The 17103-nt window shown below is 53.8% G+C and overlaps 2 protein-coding genes across 2 annotated transcripts in view; both read right to left on the bottom strand.

The window, feature by feature from the left end:
* Positions 1-12: 12 nt before the first annotated feature.
* Positions 13-7677, bottom strand: GAREM2 (GRB2 associated regulator of MAPK1 subtype 2). The gene is made up of 6 exons (XM_072331440.1): positions 7418-7677; positions 5223-5363; positions 3494-3624; positions 1929-3011; positions 1154-1317; positions 13-1078 (listed from the first exon to the last, which is right to left on the bottom strand). The coding sequence occupies exons 1-6, from the start codon at positions 7527-7529 to the stop codon at positions 220-222; spliced, it is 2490 nt and encodes an 829-aa protein (XP_072187541.1). The 5' UTR covers positions 7530-7677; the 3' UTR covers positions 13-219.
* Positions 7678-10756: 3079 nt separating this feature from the next.
* RAB10 (RAB10, member RAS oncogene family) overlaps positions 10757-17103 on the bottom strand; it is a 31686-nt gene continuing 25339 nt past the window's right edge. The window contains exons 3-6 of the mRNA XM_072331390.1: positions 16396-16534; positions 14090-14179; positions 13525-13626; positions 10757-11192 (exon numbers count right to left, since the gene is read on the bottom strand). Coding sequence (XP_072187491.1) covers positions 11109-11192; positions 13525-13626; positions 14090-14179; positions 16396-16534 — 415 coding nt within the window. The 3' untranslated portion in view covers positions 10757-11108. The remainder of the gene's footprint in view (positions 11193-13524; positions 13627-14089; positions 14180-16395; positions 16535-17103) is intronic.

Genomic DNA, 17103 nt, shown 5'->3' on the forward strand with positions numbered 1-17103 from the left:
GCAGCTCGTTTTCTCCCGTATGTTTTATTACACTAATCCACAAGGATTAAGTTAAACCAGTCAATGCAAACTCCAATATTTTCCAGCCCTTTCAGGCCAAAATGAACTGTCCAGTGTTACAACAGGAAAGGGAGAGGCTCAGGAAGAAAGAAACCCCACAGCTGAAAGCGGGGAGAGGCACTGCTGGGTCGGGGCACCTGTGGGTACCCCATCATCAGGCTATATTTTGGGGCGCCAGCCCTTGATGAACTGCATGATTTTCTTCACCTGGAGCTTAGTGAGGCGGAAATCATCAGCCAGGATCTCTTCGCTGAGCTGCACAAAGATGCTGCCATCAATGCGCTCCCGTGCAAAGAAGCTGACGACGTCCTCAGAGAGACCAATGAAACGTAGGCACTTGGAGACCTCTTCCACCGACAGGGCCGACAGGTCAGCAGGGGGCAGCCAGGGTGAACCATCCCCGCTGGGTCTGGGGGCAGCCGGCGGGGCCCCCCCTTCACCCCACGTCCCCGGTGGCACCTCAATGACGCCCTGTGCCAGGTAGAGGTGGGTGACGCCACCCTCGGCGCCTCTCAGCATGGCAGGAGAGAGCGGGGCCGTGCCGCGGATGATGATGCCGTCCCCATCGAAGCCCTTGGGTGGTCGTGGGGGGGCCACCGGATCCGGGACCTCAAAGGGCTCTGGCGAAGAGGATGAGGAGGGCGCAGCTGGGGCTGAAGGCGGTTTGGGCCACTCGGGGTTCTCGGGCCACTCTGTTGCACCAGCAAAGGGGTTGAGCGCCCCAAAGGGTGCAAAGCGTTTTTGGGGATGAGGGGGTTTGAGGCGAGGGCAGCTCCGGAAAGGCTTCAGAGGGGGCTCAGTTGCTGGCAGTGGAGTGGAGCGGCCGCTGTTCCCCCCGGCCCCTGCACCCTCGGTGCAGGTCCAGGGATCAGACCAGGTGGTGGAGGCCGGCGGGGCAGCGGGGGGCAGCGGGCAGCCGGGGGGGTCCCCAGCTTTGCAGTCTCCCCAGGCACAGGGGTAGCAATAGAGGGAGTAAGCGTCAGGTGAGGGCGAGCCGCTGCCGCTCCGTGGGGCTGACCTGCAGGGAGAAGGTGAGCGTCACCCCACAGCCTGCCCCCAAGCCTTGGCAACCCCTTGTCCCCAAACCACTCACCCATCGTGCAGCCCCGAGGAGTAGTAGGAGAGGCTGGGGCTGGGCGAGGGAGCTGGTGCCAGCTTCGGGAAGCGCAGTGGGGCCGGGGGGCTGCGGGGGGCCGTGGGGCGATCACCCCGGGGTGGCACAGGGGGGGCATTCAGCAGCCGGCACTCCTCCTTCACCTGCAATGGGGTGAGCAACGTCAGGGATCTGCCTTAGGACCCCTCGAGGTGCTGGGCTGCCCCTCTGGTCCTCAGTTATCAAGACACGAGGGATGCAGGGTTGGGGAGATGCAGGGTACCCCAAGGTGCAGGGGAGCCTGAAAATTCTGGGTACTCAGTGGTGCTCTAAGGACTTGGCAAGGTGTGCTGCAGGGAACCCAAAGGGTTTGGTACAGAGATCCCTAGGCATTTTGGTGCTCCCTTGGTGCAGGTCATCCTTCAGGTTTTGGTGTGGGGATCCCAAAGGATTTGGGTACTCACAACAAGGGACCCAGGGGATTCTGGTGCTGATGGTGCAGCTTGTGGGCTTCAGGGCTCTCCTGAGGATGGAGCCACGTGATACAGCCCAATGCACAGAGCTACGGATGCCTCACTGAGCAAGGAGGGACCCTGTGGTGTGGGCATCCCATTGGACAGAACCAGTGGCATGGATGTCCCCATGGAGACCAAAGGATGTGGATAAAAGGATGTGAGCACCCCATGGATCCCAGAGGATTTCGGCAACCCAGTGGTGCTCCACCATGGAGCCATGGTGGCTGAGCTGACACGTGCCACCCCGGGGTCCCCCTTACCGCCTCCGACTTGGGTGGCACCGGGGGTGGTGCGTCCCCCAGTGGCTCATCCCTGGGGCGTCGCAGGGAACCCAGCGGGGATGTGGCCCCGAAGGCGATGAGGTCCGGCTGCCCCGCAGTGCCAGGCCGTGAGGAGGAGCAGCTCTCCAGGCCCTGGTTGCTCCAGAGCTCTTCGTAAGGGATCTCCAGTGGCTCCTGAGTCCTGAATTCAGGCTCAGCCCAGTCAGGTGTCACATACTCCCTGTCAGGCTCGGTAAAATCAGGGGGATCCTGGCAGCGAGTGGCTGAATCCGGGGGTGCGCGGGGCAGCCCCCCACCATAGAAGCAGAGCGAGAGCCTCTGCAGGGGTTGGCTGAGCTCCTCGCGGCCGCAGCTTGGCAGGCAGAGCCGCAGGCGCCGGGGGCTGGCACATTCCTCCGAGAAATCCGGCTTGGCCTCCCGCACGGCCCGCGAATACTCGTCGGGGTTGAAGCGCTCGTGGCAATACGCCGCGCTGTCCCGCAGCAGCTTCTCCAGCTGAGGGTCCCCGCCGAGCAGCCCCTCGGGCAGCTGGAAGCGCGGCATGTCGGCCAGCAGCAAGAAGTGGAAGGGCACCAGGCGCTCGCGCCGGAGGATGCAGCACAGCACCACCGTCTTGGAGATGATGCCCACCAGCTTGTAGCAGTGTCCCTCGCGGATGGCGTGCAGGTCGTAAGGGTTGCGCGCCGGGCGGCTGGGCACGGCCACGTTGACGGGCAGCCGGACCTTCTCGATGATGCTGCGGATGGTGTGCTCGCCCTCCTGCAGGCGCAGCTCCAACGGGCTGCGGGTGCTGAAGCGACCCTTGCACTGGAAGGGGAGGCTGAGGCTCTCGTTGGTGCGGTGGTTCATGCAGATCAGGCACGGCATTTTGCCCTTCACCTGCCTGGCTCCTGCCGCCGGAGCTGCCTTGCCCAGCTTCCGCAGGAGGGTGTTGAGGCGCGACTTCTCCTTCACCGTCTTGGCGCACAGGATCTCTGCCTGTCCCATCAGCGTCAGCTCGTCCCCCGCGTGCAATGTGAAGTTGTACACCTCGCTGTCCTCGCTGAACTCCCCCGACACCACCTGCCCGTCACCACTTCATAATGTCATACCACCACCATCTTCTTACGTCCCATCGCCATCCCATAAGGTCACTTCACCAACCCCCATCGCCATCCTCTGATGTCCCACTGCTGACCCCTTCATGTCCCACTGTCATCCCATAATGTCCCACCATCATCTTCTGGTGTCCCATCACCATTCCACAACGTCACATCACAAACCCTGATGTCCCACCACCAGCTCCTTCTGCCTCACCACCGCTCTCTGGTGTCCATCTATTGTCCCATCACTGTCCCTTGATGTCCCTCTGCCATCATCTGATGTCCCACCACCAACCCCGACTTCTCATCACCACCCCGTAATGTCCCATCATCACCTCTTCATGTCCCATCTACTGTCCCACCACTGCCCCCTGGTGTCCCCTACTGCCCACCCTCCCATCCCCTCCTGTCCCACCATTATTCCCTGTTACCTCCCCCACCCCCTGCTGTCCCCACACCAACCTTCACGCTGAATGTGATGGCCTCCATAACGAAGACGCGGTCTGGGAAGATGCTGGCCACCTCCTCCACGCTATTGAAATATTGCACGGGCTCACGGATGTCCCGGTCCTGGTCCAGCAGCTTGAACTTCCCTGTAGGGCACACCCAACCCCACAGCAGTTAGTGGGGACCCTGTGGACCTTGTAAGCCATTGGCACAACTGGGCATTGGGGCAGCTGCTATTGAGTCCCCATCTAATCTGGGGGGACCCTGTGGCGTGGCTGGTCACTGAGGCAACTGCCCTTGAATCCCCATCCAACTCTGGGGACATCCCAAGGCTTATCCTCTGAGGGCACCTCGCCAGGGTCCCTCCAGCATCCCCCATTGCTAAAGGGGATGCTCCAAAGCCACCTCAGAAATGCCCCATGGGTGGAGGAAACAGCATTTAGAGGTACCTGTGCGAGTGTCCCAGCTCTACAGCCCCCTCAGCCCCACACATGGCTCATGGGGACGCAAGGACAAGGGTGTGAGGGTGGGTGCTGGGGGCTCAGCACAGCTGCAGCCAGAGGGAGCACTGAGAAGCAAAGCTGCCTTCATTAGCACAAGCGTCGCAGGGATGGGACCTGACGGGAATATTAACTCAGTGCTGTGGAGCCGGGCTGCACGGAGGGGACGTGAAAAGCCAGGGAGGGGTGAGAGGCTGCAGGACAAGCTTGGGGTGCACAGAAGCCCGTGTGAACGGAGCCGTGGCACGGCTGGGCCCCACCAGCTGGTTAACTCATCCCCTTCCCTGGGGTGGGCGTCCAGCTCCTCCCCCACTGCATTTCCCATTATTTATTTATTAGCAGGACTCATTACTGCCATGGCAAGCACTTAGAGCGGTCATTAAGGCTCCTGCTACAGCGGCCGTGGTGATCTCAGCACCTTCATCCGCTATGGTGGTCCCAGCCTGCCCTATCCCTGTTCCATACCCACCTCTATCCCATTCCTGTCCTTCCTGTCCCTCTCCACCTCCCTGTCACCATTCCATCCTCATCCGTGTCCCATCTCCATCCTCTCCATATCCCCATTCCCATCCCCAACCCTCTCCCCATTCCCACCCACATCTCCACTGATGTCCCATGCCCATCTCCATCCCTATCCCCTCCCTATCCCATCTCCATTTCCTATCCCCATCCCCATTCTTGCTCCATTTCTTTCTCTACCCATCTGCATCTCTATTCTATCCTATCACATCTTTGTCTCCAACCACATCCCATTCTTGTCTCCATCCCAATCCCCATCTTCATCTCTGTCCCTGTCCCCTTTCCCATCCCAATCTCCACCCACGTCTCATCCTTGTCTTCATTCTCTTCCCACCCACCCCTATCCCCATCCTTGTTCCATTTCTGTCCCTATCCCTGTCTTCATTTCCATTGTATCCTCTCCCATCCCTATCTCCATCCCTATTTCACCTCAGTACCTAACCCCATCTCCAGTTGTGCCCAGTCTCCATCGCATCCCTCTCCCATCCTTGCCTCCATCTCCACCCTCATGCTCTTATCTGTCCATATCCCATCCATTTCTGCATCCCCAACCATATCCCATATCCCTTTCTCCATCCCCACCTCTGCCTGCATCCCCATTCCAACCATCCCATCCTTGTCTCCATCCCTTTCCATATCTCCACCACCATCCATCCCTGTCCCTATCCCCATGCATCCCTGCCTCCACCTCCATCCCCATCCCATCCCCAACCCCATTCCCCCACCTGGGTACTGCAGTGGGATGTCGATTTTGGGGCCGATGACGTAGTGACCCTCCTCCAGGCTGTGGGCCGTCACCGTCGTCCATTGGCGACACGAGTGGATCAGCAGCACATCCTGGGCACTAACCCCCTCCACCGACTCCCCTGCAAGGGGATGGGATGGGATGGGATGGGATGGGGATGGGATGGGATGGGATGGGATGGGATGGGATGGGATGGGATGGGATGGGATGGGATGGGATGGGATGGGATGGGATGGGATGGGATGGGATGGGATGGGATGGGACCCGTGGGGACACAGCATGGTCACAACCCATCAGCAGGTGTCCACCACAATGGGTCCCCAGGTTCGGTCCCACCAGTGTCCCCATCACACACCTCAAGTACCACCAGCCCCAGAGACAACAGAGACGAGGGGACAGCGTGGGTTTAGGGACAGTGAGTGAATGGAGATAATGAGGGAATGGGGACGGACAGTGCGGGTATTGAGGCAGTGTAGGTATGGGTTCAGTGTGGGTTTGGGGACACTGTGGGTATAGCACTGAGCTGAGGGCCCAGGGACAGCCACGACGGGAGCTGCCGGGTGCAGGGTTGAGCAGGTGCCCGCTGCCAAGAACCTCCAGTTGCCTTGGAAACAATTTCTTTGTCCCTCTTGAAAGGCTGCAGCAGCAGCAGCTGAACAACAACAAGTTTATTGACACAGGGAAAGGCGGCTCGGGGGGCCCCGGCACCCCAGCACAGCATCTCCAGGGACACACCAAGCTTGGAGGGTGCACCCCAACCCCTCACACCCTCCTCTGTCCCTACACACCTTGCAGCACCTCTGCACCCGTGCAAAACCCATGCACACTCTCGGTGCACAAACCCATAGTCGTGTGTATTCCTGCACACACACAAACACTTTTGCACCTGGGGGCACAAACCCATCACCGTGCACAGCCCCACGCACACCTACACCCGCAGCCGGGCAGCAGTGGGGCAGGCTGGGGGTGCAGGCAGTGGACACAGCCGTGCCATGCACTTCCAGCCCGGAATCTCAGCAACAGTTACCCAGGCAATGGGCAAAGCCGCCTCTGGCTGTGCGATGCTGCACATGCGGCCTCTTTGTGTCCCCAGGTGCCTGTGCCAGGCAAGTAGCATTAATGGGACCCCCCCGTGGACACCCCAAAAGGGCCATGAAACTGCCTGTCCCTGTCCCCTGCCCCTCCTTTGCTCTGCTGCTCCGGCTCCATCCTGCTCCTGTCCCTTCCTTGTTCCCAGTCCCCCTCCTTCTCCAGCCCCTCCGTCCCCCCTGTATCCCCATCTCTGTCCTTGTCTCCACCATCCCTACATTCCACATCCTTCCTGTCTCCCCATCTCCCTTTAGTCCCATCCATTTCTTAGAGCCTTCCATTGCTCCCCATCCCTCCTGTCTCCCCATCCCTCCATCCCACACCCTGTCCCTGTTCCCATCCCTCTGTCCCGTCCATCAGTCCCCATCCTTCTCTCTCTCCCTGTCCCCTGCACCCCTCCATGCTCCCCATCCTTCTGTTCCCATACTCATCTCCATTCTCCCCATCACTGTCCACGTCCCTCTTTCCCATCCCTGCCCTCTGCATCTCCTCCATGTTCCCCACCCCTCTGCCCGTGTCCTGCTGTCCTCACCCCTATCCCCCACATCCCCCTCACGTTTCCTATTCCTCTGTACCCATCCCTGTCTCCATCCCCACGTCCCCATCCCTCTATCCCCATCCTTGTCTCCTGCAACCCCCCAATGCTCCCCAGCTGTTGACCCCATTCCTCTCTCCCCATCCCTGTCTGTAATCTGCAGACCCTCGTGCTCCCATTCCCCATGTCCCCATCCCTCTGTCTCACATCCCATGTCCCCGTCCACACCCCCACCATCCCCTCATCCCCTCCTCGCTCCTCCATCCCTCTATCCCCATCCTTGTGCCCCGCACTCCCCCTGCTCTCATCCCTCCATCCCCAACCTCTATCCCCATCCCTTTCACACTCCATGGTCCCTCTCCCTCCGTCCCCATCCCCGTCCCCACGCTCCCCATCCCACATCCCCACCCACACCTCCTCACCTCCTCCACACTCTCAGCCCCTCTTCCCCCATTCCCGGACCCCCCTTCCCCGCCTTCTCCATCCCTCCGTCCCAGTCCCTCCAACCCCTACCACCCCTCCATCCCCCCCTCTACCCCCTCCGCTCTCACCCTGCCCCAGGCACACCAACGTGGGCAGCCGGCACTTGCTGACGATGGCATCCAGGGGTAGAGCCGCGGGGTTCCAGCGGAGCCGGGCCAGCCCCGCCGCCAGCTTCTCCATCTCCTCCGCTTCATCGCCGCCGTCGGGCTCAGGAGGCCCCGAGGCCGCGGTGAGGGGCGGGGGAGGCGGCCACCACCGCTCCGCTTCCCATCGGTGTCGTTCACCGGGATCGGAGCCGGGTGGGGAAAAGGGTTGGAGGGGCGTAAGGATGGAGAAGGGGGAGGAGGGGGGGGGGGTGGAGGGTTGGAGGTGGGAGACGCCTCCTTTGGGCGGCCCCTAAAGGCTTCCCGGGGGGCTGCGATCCCCACGCTCAGAGCCGGAACCGGGGTGGGAGGTGGAGGGGGTGTGTGTGTGTGGGGGGGGGGATGGTTACAGCCTGAGAGTTGTTGGGCCCGGGATATCACAGCGATCCTATGAGACTCTGAAGTTGGTGGAAGAAATGGGATGGGGAAAGAGAAGGGATGGAGAAGAGATGAGGGAAGGAATGGGGATGGAGCAGCGGTTGGGATGGGGCAGGGATGGGGATGGGGCAGGAAAGGAGCAGGGATGGGGATGCAGGTGAGATGGGGAAGAAACAGAGCTGGGGTTGGATCAGCGTTGGTGTGGGAAGGGGATGGAGATGGGAATGAGGAAGGAGTAACGATGGGGATGGGAAAGGGGCAGGAACGTAGCAGAGAAGGATGGAGCGAGGATGGGGTTGGAGCAGGGATGGGGATGGGAAAGGGACGGAGCGGGGAGCCCCTCTGCTGGCACACCGGGCTTCACATCAGAGCAGGTTCCAGCACAGCCAGAGCGGTGACCTGGAGCAGGGCAGGGAGAAGCAGCACCGCCCCACGGACGGCACCGCGACGGTGGCACAGTGACACCTCCGGGCTGCAGGGCTGCACTGTCGGCTGCCGCAGCCTCGGCACGAAGCCTCTTATCTCCCATCTCACAGCAGGTGGAGGAAACGAGGCCAAGCGTGGCCGTACCCACATCACACCGCACAGCCCAAACCTGCAGCCAGCAGGGCTGCTGCCAATGGCTCCCGCATGGATTGGGGGCAGGGGGGAGGGCAACAACTCAGCCACCAGCTGCAGGCACAGTGGGGGACATCGGGCTGCTGTGGGGTCCCAAATGGGAACTGGGTCCTGTACATCACACCAAGCAAAGGCCGCATGCAAACACCATTCCTTACAGCAGGAAGGCTTTATTGCCACATCCACACGGTCACAGCTTGGAGCCTGGGGTGGGGGGGGGAGGATGGGGACGCAATGGGACACGAAGGGCCCAGGAAGGAAGCAGTTCAAGTTTATAAAAGCTTTTATTTGCTCTTGGTATGACCAAGAATGGGACAGTGATCTTTTATACAATTTGATACAGTTAAGTGGTACAAAAGAATGTGTTTTAAATAAAAAGCCAGAGTGGAGTAGCAAAAATATTAAAAGATTAAGTAAAAAAATTGTAGGCATGGGAGTTTAATCCTAGACCTGAAGTCGATGCTGTTTCTGTTTCTCTTTCCCACCATCCAAACGCGATGGGACGAAGCGCGGCTTCCAGCCCGGCCCCGCCTGCTCGAGGCGCTCACACAACCAACCCATCAGCTTCAGGGGGTTCATCGGGACCAATTGAATTAAGTGAGCCGTGCCCAGAAGGAGCAGCCCCCAGGCTGGCTTTGCTCCTTACCCCCACCTCCAGGCTGTAGTTAACGCTAAAGCGGTTTAACCTAAAGATCAACGCCGTTATCTGGTGTGTTTTTAGCATCTGAACTGACTCTGGTTGCTCGCTCCTCCTCGGCTGGGCCTCGCGCTCCACTAAAGGCCAAGCCAAGCCAAAGCCACGCGGCCAAGGTTCAGGTATCTTTGCACAGAGGGAGGCAGAACCTGTAGAGATGTTTGGGTTTAAAGACTCGGCCAAGGTCACGGCGATGCCGAGGTTGGGTGTGAGGGGTGGGAGCCGCCAGCACAGCGCCTACAACAGGGGGGTCCCGACGGGTTGACGCAGAAGGAGCCAAGCCCCAGGAGCAAATAAAAAGCTCACGTTTCAAAGCAAGGTTATCTATCAAAGAAAAAACAACGACGACGACGACGACAAGGTGTCTGTTTTCTCCGTTTTCCCTTTTTGATGTAACGTTCGAAAGTGCAGTTTAGGCGGAAGGTGGAGCCGAATGGGGACAGGGAGCTGCGGGGCCACATCCCTACACGGGAGGCGGCTCTCAGAACCGGGATCTCCGCGTTCAAACACCGTCATCGTGTTAAAATTCAACCAGCGTTTACCCACGGCGTCATCGAGACTGGAGAAAGTCCAAAACTCAAGCGGACCAGAGTGAGCTTGGAGAGGAACGCGAGGCTCGGGAAGTGGAAGGTTTTGGGGGGGGCGAGGGAAGGGGGAGGTAATAAATTAAACTGCCGACTTTTGTCTCAGTTTTGTTGCTATTTCTTCCTTTCTAACCTAGCTGGACTCGGCCTCGTGCTCGGCTACCCAACAGCTTGTTGTTGGAGTGGCTCACGGTGAGAGAGAACTGAAGAAGTTCACGTTAAAACGCTGTCAGTTTGGGAATCGCGTGTTATATTCATACACATAAAGTAGACAACCACATCACCCTCCATAGAAAACTAGTGCATGCAAATAACTCTTCCATATCATAAAACCCAACGGCTATGCAGGAGGAGAGAGGATATACTAGTGAACTGACATTGGCTAGAGGGAAATTAGTAGGTATCGTCAACATCTTACCTCGAAAGCTAACTCAGTGCTTTGTATTAAGTTTTTTGGCAAACATACCACGTTGCCATCCTTTTTAATTAACACATCACACCATGGAGGAAAGCAAATCAAAGCGGCATGCAGGCAAAAGGAAAGAGCTGCGAGTGAGAAAAGAAAACGGCAGCAGGAACGGTTCCGAATGGCCAGATCGCCAAAAGGAGACGCGGCGCGTTCAATGGAGCAGCAGTAGTAGCAGTAGCAGTAGTAGTAGTTGCTTTGTTGTTTGTTTTTTTTTGCACCACCCTTTGTCCTCGATGCACGACACCAACGGTTACAGAAAGCAATCACAAAAGAGCTGGGTACTCGGAAATGGTCAGGGATGGATGCCGTGTCTCCCCTGCACATGCTTCCACCAGAAGGGAAATCAAAGTGAAAATAAAAAGTTCCTTTCCACGTAAGGCACAGGACAAAAGAAACCCCATTCACACACTCAAAGGCGAACGTTGAGTGTTTTCCTGGCTCTTTTGCTGCTGCATCTAAATGAACACGGTGACTCGAGCACGTTATCCAGGACAGAAAATTCCACTGTTGTACAAAAGGAATCATTAATTCTAGCTTTTATTCTTATACCATTTGCAGAAGAGAGTCGAATATACGATTGCTCTACGTTTTAATGGCGGGAGGAGCGGGGCTATCATACAACCAAAACGTAGTGGTGAGTGGAGCAGGTACAGTAAAAAAAAATAAACATGAAGTCACGGAGATGATTTTCCTACACACGTTGAGGAAATTATAAGCACGCAAGCTGTCCTACGTGGGAGAACAAAAGGGAGACAGGAGCTCGTTAAGATGAGGAACAAAAACATTGGCTTAAGGTTAAAAACGGACAGAGTGGTTTGTTTTGCAGCGAGAAAAAAGAGGCGGTGGATGGCGATTGGTGATAAAGGAGAACGTTCAGCAACACTTGCTCTTCCAGCCCGTCACCCCACCTCCACTGCTGATATCTACATTTTCGCTGTTGGGCTCTTTTACAGGCGTCTGCAATGAAACAAGCAAGAAGGTTAGAGAGCTCCTGAGATGTTTGGAAGGCCAACTGTTCAGAGCAGAAGAGGCCAGGGCTTACATCCAGACCGATGTTGCAACATCATATCCCAAATAAGTGATGGGCAAAATGCTCTGAAGAACACAAGGGACGCTTCCCTCCCCTTGCTAGCATGGCTGTGCAAAATGAGTTGATGGGTTTTTGTCACCGTCATTCCAAATTGACACTTGAAAGCCTGGGGAAAGCCTTCAAATTCGGATCAAAGTGGATGGGAACGATTTCCAGACTCTTGCCCTTTAGAACTGACACTCAGAGTAAGGAAATCACAGTGCATGGTGAACGTAGGCTGTTATACGAACTGATGACCTCAAAAGTGGCACAGCAATGTACAGATTAAGAAGGACATGGATAAAAAAGGGGTACTCAAAAGCATCTGCCTTCCACCCATTGGGATGCCAGTGTCCAAGGCCATGCATGCAACAGGCTCATCTGCACCATGGGATGGAATCTTGGTTAGAATCTTGGTCTGGTGGTTCTGATCAGATGCTGGTGTCTATTTTCAGGTGATTAAAAACTATACACTTGTGAGATTACAGCAGTTTAGACCCTTTGTTCCTGTTCTTGTTCTCTACCTCACAGCCTAGCAGCAAAGAATCCTAGCAGCCATCCCTGGATGTGTTTAAGAGCCGTTTGGATGTGGTACTCAGGGATATGATTTAGCAGAGGTTTTTTTTAGAGATGGGGTACTGGTTAGGCTGCGGTTGGACTTGATGATCTTCAAGGTCTTTTCCAACCTGGGTAATTCTATGATTCTATGAAAAAATCGTTCCCCACCCTACCTCTTTATTCAAAGGTCAAAGTAAAAATGCAAAGGCCAGGAGGGTCAGCAGTGCTGGAGATGGAGCTGATCGTAAGCAGGAAGGCGTTATCAAGTCTCTGGCTATGGGAGAACACGAGCTGACTGAAAATCAACCCCAGAGCCACATGCAGATCCATATCCAGCTCAATCCAGCAACACAACAGTGGGATTCTCAGGAGAGACAGCCCTCTTGATGGCATGTGGTGCAACTCAGGAAGAAGAACCAACCACCAGGGAGACCTGGTGAGCCATTTTCCTCTCTCAGCTGCAATTTAACCTTCTGAGCAAGACTCCCCATGAAATGCAGAGGGTATAAAGGGCCAATCACTGAATCAAGACAGGGAGGAAATGGTTTTAATTTGAAGGAGGGAAGATTTAGGTTGGATATCAGGGGCAAGACCTTCACTATGAGAGTGGTGAGATGCTGGAACAGCTGCCCAGAGAGGCTGTGAATGCCCCATCCATCGCTGGAGGTGTTCAAGGCCAGGTTGGATGGGGCCCTGGGCAGCCTGGGCTGGTACTGAATGTGGTGGGGGGTTGGAGCTTCATGATCCCTGAGGTCCCTCCCAACCTAACCATTCTGTGATTCTATGAAGGGACAGATCCAGTACTACCAACCTCATCAAAACCCTTCCTGGCAGATACTGAAGAGCTTTTAGATAATGTTGTGTATTGATAAAAATGATTGAACTGAAATGTAAAAAAAAATAAAATAAAAATGGCATAACTGAAGAAAAAGTAATGACATGGCAGGGAAAAATACAGTAGAAGACAGAGGATTCCCTTATGTGAGAATCTGATCTCTATAGTGAAATGTTTTGTAACACACCAGAAATCAAGTGCTTGTTTTAAAGCAGGAAGTTTTAAAGCACAGCTACTAGAATCACTGGGGTCCCAATGGACTCTGCCACTGCAAACTGTTAAAATCCTTTGGCTGTAGTTTTACAGTCTGGTCAGAACAGGAATCTGAGGACAACCTGACACAGAGACTGAAACATAGGAAATCAAGGTCAGGTTCCACTCCTACAGGTTCCAGTGACTTTGGGTCTCCTCAGGATTAAAACAAGCTTCAGTCATCTGGGATGGGAAGCAGTGACCAGTCCTGTTCACAGAGCAGAACAAATGAAGGTGGCAGGGAAGGGCCAATTCTCCTCCAAAAATTCATTCTAATGTTTGTAACTTCAAGCACTGCGTGTGAATCATAAATGAGTTCAAGGGCTGAATTTAGATTCCCTGGCTCTTTGATGTATAATGCTCCCTCTAGATAGCACCTGCACAGCAATGAAACATCAAACAGGCTTTAGAAGCTCTGAAGCTTTAAGAGTACAACAGTCCCCCTTTGGGGACTTGTTTACCTTAGCATACCAAAGTAAAAAGCCACAACAGTTCAGGTGAACATGCAAAGCAATAGGAGCTGGCATTTTAGGATTCCAATTATCCCCCAAACGGATCCCACCACCACCACCTACCTTTCGAAGAATATCTTCTGCTAATGTGAGGAATGCCTTCTCAATGTTTATATTTGCTTTTGCACTAGTTTCGAAAAACCTAATACCGTGCTCCCTAGCAATCTAAACCAGAAAAGAGAAGAGAAAGGGAAGGTTATTATCCCTGTGGGGTTATTCAGCTGGCGCTGCTCACACGATAAGCATCTCTCAGCACTACTAGTCAGACTGTCACAAAAACGATCTGGAACATAACCATCAGAATCAGAAATTCAAGTGTGTTCAACCACAAGTAAACGTGTGAGCACATGAGGATGGATATCACACAAACCAGACACAGGACAAGCAACTTCACAAAGGATAATCACAGAATTTGAGCTATCCAAAAAGAAGAAACTGCAGCTGAGCTCATTGCATTCATGGTAGTTGCACACAATGCAGCTCCTAAGAACACGCTGCTTAGGCACACACACTACCAGTAAATCCAGCTGTCTCACACCCTACTGTGGAATCCAAACCACCCAACTACAGTGGAACCCTTGGCAGTGCTCTGCTTACTTGGAAAAGCGAGTCAGTGTTCAGTACCTACCTGTTCACCTTTTGCTTTAGGAACAACTCTTTTATCTTCCATGTCACACTTGTTTCCTAACAGCATCCTCTCCACATCTTCATTGGCATGCTAAAATGAGATAAGAACCAGGTTGACACATCTCCCCCAACCAGCAGCAAGTATCTGTTGTGCTCTTCTACTTTCCAGACTGCCTGAAGTGCAGGCTAACACTTACAGGACCTGTAACCCTGAAGAGGTTGCTTGAGATCTCTCCACCTTCAGACTAAAGAGCTCATATCCAGGAAGCAGAAAGAAACAATGGCAACAGCATCAAGATGGAACTCACCATCTCAACATCAGTTATTTTTCCCTTTCCTTTTTGTTTGTACAGTCTGAAGTGGGATGTCTTCCTTTCCAAAAAGAACTAAGCACTGTTTCCCAGCCCAGATTCTTCCAGTTACCTTCACCAGCATGACAAACCTTGGCTGGGTTGCATTCAGAGATGTGGGAAAATAAATGACTTCCCGCCTGGTGCTTGGAGATGTCAGCATTAACGCATGTACAGAAACAACGCTACAAAGGCCCAACCACTGGAGGACAAAACAAATCCCCGCGCTACAGCTGCCAACCATCGAGCTCCATGCACTGCAATGGCTCCAGCTGACACTGTTATTTTCTTTGGTGTTTGCAGGATCCCTCTACATGGCTTTATTGTAGACAGGTAAGTCTCCCTAACAACAAAAAGCATCATAAAGGGAGAAGCAGAGTGAGCACCATGCTCAGGAACCAGCAAAACGCGGGACCCCGTACACAGGGAATCAGCCCTGTAAGGCAAAACAGAGCACCAAGGGCTTCTCCAGGAATGCTGCAGGAGCAAAAAATACCTTGGCTGTTCTATTATTGAAAGCTTGCTAATAGTCATCATAATAAAGAGAGAATACACCAAGGACATGCATCAGACTAGCATAGAAGTTCCAGCAGCCACGGTACAAAGCATCGCTTAAGTGGATAACTGAAGTGCTTTGAGGCCTGACATGAGAAGCTTCTTGGGAAGCCTAATCTCCATTTATTTTCACTCCAGCAGTCTTAATGCTACTTTGCAGCTGAATTACTAACAGAACTACGGAGGCAAGAGATTCGTGTATCCAATACTCCTGCTTATAGTAATAACCCATTCCACGTTCCTGAATAGAACCCACCTCCAACTTTCTCCTTCAGGTCATAAGGAGAAAGTTGTTTCTAAATCAGGGTTTACCGATCCTACGGAAGAGTCCCTTCACACAGGGCAGCAATTTGCATCGGTTTCCTTATCTAAAATCTTCATTACTGACAGAATATCCCTGTCAACACTAACTCCTTGTGAAACAGATGCGATTCAGTGTTTCATTTGCAGCTATCCTTCACTGTAATCCTGTAGGTGATGGGAAAACATCCACCATGCATTTTAGCAAGAAGCCTGAATGCTGGAGCTGGAAACTCAGAAGGAAGAATTCACCCATCACTTGTGTACATTCACTCCACTTGGGGGCCTCCTCCATAATCAATAAAAGCTTTCTAAGGTGTCAGACCTTATAAAACCGCAGCAATCGTGCAGCCCTCACCACGCACCTGAAATCAGCTGCAGAGCTCTGTGCAACATGAGGTCAGATAAAAAAACTACACTATCTCAGACGCAATGGCATGAATTACATTCATTGCTCCACTTCCTGGATACTGCCAAGTGTTTTAAACACAGCAACTGCAGAACATAAAGGCCTTGATTTCAAGTTTACCTTTGGTTCTTTGCTGAGTTTCTTCCTGTCCTAGCCTGCTCTTTTCCCCAGCTTTTACTTCTGTACCCACTTCAATCTCTGCCGTGCCATAACTGAAGGCCCAGTGTGATATCTGTGCTCTGGAAGAACCTTTCATTGTGACATCAGTTTAGAGGGAGCAGAGGTGAGCACATATAACTGTCTTTGAGGACTACACAGCCTAATAAAACAGCTTAGTAATAGAGGTGTTCTATTCTATAGCCACTCCACAGCTCACTGCTTTGTGCTGCTCCTCTGCACACTACCATGTGGTGGTAGCTCCTCCTGAAAAAAGCAATTCTCAGTTACCAAACATGTATTCCTTACCTCCACACATGCTCCACTGTTTGTTTGTGCATGAATATGACATTTCAGGACACCACTAACCCCAGTGCAACCCCCCATGGCACTGCAGGGAGAGATGAGTTTGTGCAGGAGCTAAATCAGGTAAGAACAGCACCAAAGCCCTGTGCTAAGTTACACCAGAAGCTGGGCTCTGTGGGACATCACAAGGTAGCAGGCTGCTCACTCTGGGATCTTACAGATGTTACTCACCTCATCTATGTTTCTGAGCCACTTGCTGATGTTTTCAAAGCTCTTGGCATTGGTGATGTCATATACTAGCATGATTCCCATGGCACCTCTGTAATAGGAGGTGGTGATGGTGTGAAATCGCTCCTGCCCTGCTGTGTCCCTGCAAAAAGAACAGATAAGAGTGAACATCAGAGGCAAGCTGTAAAGAAACCAACAGCATTTACCTGTAAAGACAAGAGTGTGTGGCCCAGTATGTGCCTTATTACACCACTACTGATGGGGAGTGGAGTACTTACTTGACACAGGTAAGCAGAGGAGTTCATTGCCCTTCTGGCCTCAATTACAGATCAAACACAGCTCTTGCACCTCCCCTGAATTCCCTCAAGCCAACCCAAGCTCCATGGACTTTATTCCCTGGCTGAAGGTCTCACCCACACAGCCTCACTTTCTGCTCTCTGGACTACTTTGCACTTACCTATGTCTCACTGAGGTGCAAAACCCAACACCATGCTCAAGCATCATATAAGAAGTTTCTCAAAGGCTTCAGCATATCTAGTCATGCATCCCACTCCCTTCCCTTGTGATTAAGCAGTCTGCTCTGACACCTGAGTAAGCTGGCATACATACCAAAGCATACAGCTCTGCATTTGTCTCTACTGAATTGCACAGGGCTTTTTCCTATTTCTTCTATCAGTCAGCAGCAGTCTGAATTAGCATCACAGAATCACC

Source organism: Excalfactoria chinensis, chromosome 3 (assembly GCF_039878825.1).
Source record: "Excalfactoria chinensis isolate bCotChi1 chromosome 3, bCotChi1.hap2, whole genome shotgun sequence".
NCBI classification, from domain to species: domain Eukaryota; kingdom Metazoa; phylum Chordata; class Aves; order Galliformes; family Phasianidae; genus Excalfactoria; species Excalfactoria chinensis.